At 37.3% G+C, this 6,551-nt stretch overlaps 1 protein-coding gene across 1 annotated transcript in view; it reads right to left on the reverse strand.

Moving 5' to 3' along the window:
* LOC145680289 (uncharacterized) overlaps window positions 1-5,455 on the reverse strand; it is a 79,325-nt gene extending 73,870 nt beyond the window's left edge. The window contains exon 1 of the mRNA XM_081750649.1: window positions 4,723-5,455. Within this exon, the coding sequence (XP_081606775.1) occupies window positions 4,723-5,375 (653 nt within the window). The 5' untranslated portion in view covers window positions 5,376-5,455. The remainder of the gene's footprint in view (window positions 1-4,722) is intronic.
* Between the last annotated feature and the right edge of the window lie 1,096 nt (window positions 5,456-6,551).

Consider the following 6,551-nt stretch of genomic DNA (forward strand, 5'->3'; position numbering starts at 1 on the left):
CCAAACCAGGGACCCCGCGCACCAGAGGTGAATGACGTACTACTGAGCCACTGCAGCCCCCTAGTACGCAGTTAAAAGTTACAGTATTTCCGCGGGGGATGCATGTAGTCAGATTCGATTCCAAGTAGAGACAAAATAATGTTGGGTTGATCTAATATCATGAGCCACGGGCTCCTGCAGCGGGGACAAGAGAGTGGGGTGGAAACTGCCCCTACCTGGAATTTTTGAAAGGGATTCGGCTCTTAGAAATACATCTAAAAAAAAAATAATAAATTTACTTACTCACGAAATACAGTATTTAATATATTTACTGTGTATACTAAAGTTACGTAATATTCATAAATGATAATGGTTCCACATACAGTATTATGTGATCAATGTGTATATTCGTCATTTCGTTTGTGTGTCGATCTTTTTCTCTCATTTGAAAAAATAGTCATGTGGGCGTTTCTGTCATAAGCCAAATATAGAACTAAACATCATGTGAGCCAAATTGATATACACTGCCCACGGCAGCGTTTCCGAAACGCTTATCAAGTGGAGATCACTTTTATTAGTCAGAATATTAGCGGTCCACTGTATTCTTCTAGACTTCGAAAGCAAGTTTATCATTTTTTAAAAATGTTTTTAGTCTATACCACTATACATATACTACTATACTTTAGTTTAGGGTTTCTCAATGTGAGTTCCGCAAAGCCGCGGAGCTCCCCAAGACATCAAGTTTCAATATTGAGAAAACATGTCATACGGACCAAACTTCTTCAGGTGGTGTACACGTAACACTGCTGGATGGGCACGGTGGCTCAGTGATAGAGCGCTTACATCTGGCGCGTGGAATTCCTGGTTCAATTACCGAACAAGTAAGTTTGTGGTGGACAACATCGTGTCCGTGGGTGTGTCCAGGGTACTCCCGTTTCATCTTTCTCATTCCACCAATTTTTCCTTCCATAATCATTCATTTACCTTAATCATAGTCTCCGTTAGGCTAAAGGGCATAAGCGTGGGACGTTAAGATTTCATAAGAAGGGCATAAGATTTCATTTCATTTCAGTTTACGTGGCACGATTACTTGTTCAGTAAAACCTGTGTTGTATCAACATAATGCAAAAGGAAAAATACATCATACGCACTTCTGTCAGATACCCTAGATGTATGTTATTTTTTGATCAAACTGTTCATGTTCTACGCTCTTTGAAACACCAATTGACAGAAATAATGATCATTATGTCATGTATCATACATATGCCTGGCAGCTATTAACGAAAAAAATAAATGGAAAACGATTTACTACACTTTGATAAGAATAAATCATTGAATCAAGAGCTTGTCTAACTTAATGCTAGTGTGTCACGCAACGTAATGCAAAATCAATACGTCTTATGTAAGTTTAATATTTGATGTCGCGATATGTCATCAAAGCTTGATAAACGAGAAATAAAGGCCGTTGTGGCTAATAACAGGAACACAAGTGCACTTTCTAAAGTATGACCATTCTTCCCGTAAATTTCGAAGGAGATATGATAAGTCTTACGAAACAAAACACATCGAATTATTTACAGTGAATTGTCGCTGTAACGAACGCAAGTATATAACGAAATGTTCGTCAAAATTACGTAATAATTTTTAGATCCCTTCCCTAGCTATTTCCTATTTAAGGCGTGTTAAAACATTTCCATATATTTAAAACTTTCAGTGTAACAAATGAAAGCTTTGTCTTTTTGCCTATAATCGACTTTATTTTTTCGCAACCCAATTGAAATTCATTCCTTTTCATAATATAAATAGTTATAATAAGACCACTTGCTTCTCCTTGCTAACCTCCTTCAAGAGACATTAGGGTCTGCACTAGCGATATTTGCATGGTACGTACGAAATTTCAGCCTGGGCGCTCCATGGAAGTTGTGGAAGAGCCGCTTCGAATATATTCTCGGGTGCTTGTGCAAAAGTTCAGAAAATTTCATTTTCCAATCATTTTCAGAAAAAATATCACTAGAAAAAGAAAACAATTTCTCTACATGTGTGTACAAAGGGCTAAGATCAAATATAAATTTGTACTTAAGCTACGAACTCGTGTATTCTGAGCCATCTCAAAAAATCATCATATGCTTAGTTTCAATTCAATTTTTGCTAAAAACATATTTTTTGACAAGACTCATTACACAAGCACTCAAGAATCGCATTTATAGGCATTCCATATACAGTATGGCGCTAAATTCGTTGTACAAAAGCAGGGCAGTGATTCCTGAGAGTAAAACAAACAAAAAAGTTCCTATAAACATAGGGCGAAAACTCCATCGTTTAAGTGTTATAGGCTGGGGAAAAAATGAATGCTAAGGGTCCATAGCTCCAAAACTATGGGACCTACTGCAGTCGGGTCAAGACTTCACTTAGGAACTAGTAGGGTATGTGCTCTATCCAAAAATACTTGTTTTAGAATCCTAAGGTACTAACGCAATAATTTTTATGGAGGTAGTTGGAGAGTACTTTATATCATAGGCCCTTAGTGTTGGCCCTGAAATGGCCAATTCCGGAACTTTTACTTTCCGGATTCCAGAAAGTAAAATCGGAAAATTTTCCGAGATTCGGACTAGAGATGAATTTATCCAAATCGACACCTATATCAGGAAGCAATATAAAACTAAGTTTCAAACCACATTATTTATTACGCATACGAGAGGAGTAGCCTCACATAAACAGTGGCGTACATGGAATTTCATCAATGGGAGTTCAAGCTCCTAGATGTTAACATTTTTCAGGACTAACTTCAGCATATTTCTTTCTGTTTTCTTTTCTTTTTTCCCTTTTTTTTTTTTTTTTTTTTTTTTTTTTTGAACGTGTATACTTTCTGGTGGTCGCATATAAAATACATAAGGATCAAACTACAGTCTTCGGAGTTAGATCATAAAACTCCTCTACGCCTAACAGTGTTTATACCATAATTGTGTGTATGCTCATGCAGGGCCGGCGCGAGGGGGGGTCGAGCCGTGCGACCGCCCAGGGCGGCAAGTCTGATAGGCGGCAAAATTTGAAAAACAAAAGAATATAGAGGCGGCAAAATTTAAGAAAGGAAATAATAAAGGGGCGGCATCTGAAAGTACCGCCCAGGGCACCAAAATTTCTAGCGCCGGCCCTCTGCTCATGCATAACTTAGACAAAGGTGAACCAACTTTGATTATTAATTTTTGTTTGAAAGAGCGATTTCGTGGTAGCTTTAAATTTAATTAAGATCTAATATGACATCTTCAGAAAACTTTTCAACGACTGACAGTGTTAATATCGTAATTAACCGACTTCACTATGTGCATGCTCACGCATAACTAACACAGATGTACGTTACCAATTTTGAATATACTTTCGTAGTTTCAAAGAATACACTTCCTTGCAGGTTTAGTATAAATGTTATCTTAATTTAATGAGTCTTCGGAGTTAGACCATGACACCCCTAATCAGATGACACTGCTAATACCGTGTGTGCAGGTCCGTATCCACGGGGACCGCCCCTAAACTCTGGTTGGCCCCTAAGAAAGTTTCACTGTAGGCTTGCAAATGAACTATAATATGGTGATAAAGTATAATATGATTGGGTCGGGCCCCCCTAAATTCTACCGGACCCCCCTAAACTTTTGGGCTGGCTATGGGCCTGCGTGTGTGTATGTTCACGTATAATTCCGTAACGCGTAGAGCGATTTACATGTAAGTAAATATTGGATCACGCATGTTTCGTAGGCCGATCCATTTTATACAAAGTTAGCGTCCTACCATTAGTTTGGCTACCTAACAAGTACTGGAGGTAACGGAAAACTTAAATAAATATAAAAGATAAATGACCGGGCGGCTTTAAGAACATACTGAAAATGAAATATTTTAAGTTTAATGTTGCACAATTCAGGGTCTGATGATTAAAACAAATGAATGATAATGGAATAAGTGATAGAATGAAAATGTGGGAGAAAAATAGGGTACCCAAGAACACCCACGGACATCATGACGTCCAGCAATCATGCTTGGCCGGGGATCGAACCAAGAACACCACGTACCAAAGGTAAGCGCTCTACCACCGAAGAACTCATGGAAAAGCAGAAAATAAAAACTATTCATATTTTAAAAAATATATATTATCGACTTCAACAAAGCGCTAAAAAGTTTAAAATAATAAAAGCGCTAATAAGCAAAAAAAAATAATAAGCGTTTAAAAAGATCCACTACCATTACGTATAGAAGTGCCAAGCCAAACATTTATTCCTAATAAAAAATTAGCTTGAATAATAATTTTGTAATAATTTCTATTGCAATATTAATTACTTTTGCAATAATAATTTCTTTGGCCTGGCACAGTCTTTATTTTTTTTTATAGATAATGATAATGGATTATTTTCAGCTCTTAAGCATTTATTACTCTCTGTTTTTAGCACCGGAATTGCAAGGCTGTATCAAGAAGCTGTCCGAAACTCTTGATTTTCTCTTTTTGAAAAGGAGGTACGATCAATTTTTCTCTCTTCCCCCCCCCCCCAAAAAAAAAAGGAGAGAGAAATCAACTTCCTTGGGGACCGGTAGAACTCTTAACAGCAGAAAAGAATGGAATTGGCTCTCTTCCACGTGACGTTTAAATATGAATATGCACTTTTTTCTTCTTCTTAAAAAAAAAAATGCTATGTCGACCTAGACTGAAAATAAACAAACAACTGACGAAATAACAATTAGGGAGATGAAAACAAAACTTACCAGCCGATGTACCACGGCTCCTCTCCATCCTGAAATCTCGCCCTGTTCTCGGGCATTTGGAAGACTTCCCGTAAACTTAGAAAACTTGTTTGAAAAGGAAAAAACTGACACTCCTCTTCGATGCTATCATAAGCACCATCTATGTCAGAATACAAGTCTTTAAAGAAACTAAAATTAAATGTATTCATAGCAGACCAATTTGCAGTTGCTCCTTTAACAAGCATCGGGCGTGACGAGTACGCAACCTTCGCAAATTCCTCTTTCGTTACATTTTCCAACACCAAAACACTATTGACACCTTTACATATTGAACAGTCGGTGAGGGGCCTTGTGGCCTCCATAATAAAAAAGTTATTCTGTAAGGCACAACGATAATTACGCAATGTTTTTGTAAACTTATCAACTGGTAATGCACCGAAGTACATGCCAAGAAACACAGCTGTAGCAACTGTTGCTATAAAAACACGGACCGAGATTCCCCAAAATTTGTGTTGTTTTCGTCGCTTCCCACGCTTGAAACATATTTCTTGTAAATCTTCAATGCTTATACCACTGTTCACAGCATCTTCATTTAAAATCACTAGCTTTTTATAAAGTATGTGCACTTTTCCCTGTTCCTCAGATGTATACCGTGTATTGTTATTCACTGCCATAATCCACACTCACCCTAGCACGACAGCCGAACACCGACTGTTTCGCTTGCTTGTTGCATTTTTGCGGCTTCAGTTGGAACTTCGTGCTATAGATGTCAGTCAATGTTCCAATGTTTTGGGTTCAGTAGTAGCCCACGAGAGACATCTAGTAGCATTTTACAAAACTGACAGTATATGTGTAGTTTTTCGCCTGGTTTTGATTACGCTCATTTTACTGTGTAAATTGATTCACTTTACCCTCACTCAGGCACGTAGCCAAGGGGTGGGTCCGGGGGGTCCGGACCCCCCCCTTCGAAACCAAAAATGTAAAAGACTAAGGAAGGATGGAACAAAACGAAACGAGAAAAAGAATAATCAGCGTTAAAAATATGAAGCTACAGCAAGCGTTTGATTACTCTTTCTTATGAGGTGCTTTGTGTACAGGAAACGGGGAGTCAAGTTGAAAATGGATATTATTGTAACGGGGCATTCCGAATTCCATTTACCTCCATGCTAATCCTATGGATTACAAATGACGATTGATATTGCAGTTCGATCAGATAGACTCTCAGAAGAACTTAAGAAACTAGGAAGATTTTATCTTTTTCAATACTTTTTGTTTTATTCTTTTACTCGATATTCTTCATAGTTCGTTATTAAAACTATTAGAATTATTCTATTACTATTAGAATACCTATATTGGTTTGTTAGGACAACAAAATGAGGATATTGTCCTAACAAACCAATATAGGTATGTTGCCAGTGAAATAGTTTAGATTGATCTAGCCCTTCGTGTGTAATGAGAGTATTTCCTGTCATGCCCCCTCCTCCTCTCCATTACAAAATCCTGGCTAAACAAACCAATATATGTTTCCAGTAAAATAGTTTAGAATGGCCGAGACCCTGGTGTGATAACCGCAGTATTTCGTCACGGACCCCCCCTATTAGGAAATCCTGGCTACGTGCTTGCCTCACTAAAATGCTGAAACAAAACTTTCTGGTCATACAATCAGTAGTGTAAACACAAATAATTAAAGAAAGGAGCAGGCTCGCGGGGAGGGCCATAAGTCATTTAAAATTTTAAATTGGTCCAACTTTCATTCAAATTTCCTACTACAATAATAATAATAATAATAATAATAATAATAATAATAATAATAATAATAATAATAATAATAATAATAATAATAATAATAA

This window comes from Thermobia domestica, chromosome 3 (genome assembly GCF_964235325.1).
Source record: "Thermobia domestica chromosome 3, izTheDome1.hap1.1, whole genome shotgun sequence".
In the NCBI taxonomy this organism is placed as follows: domain Eukaryota; kingdom Metazoa; phylum Arthropoda; class Insecta; order Zygentoma; family Lepismatidae; genus Thermobia; species Thermobia domestica.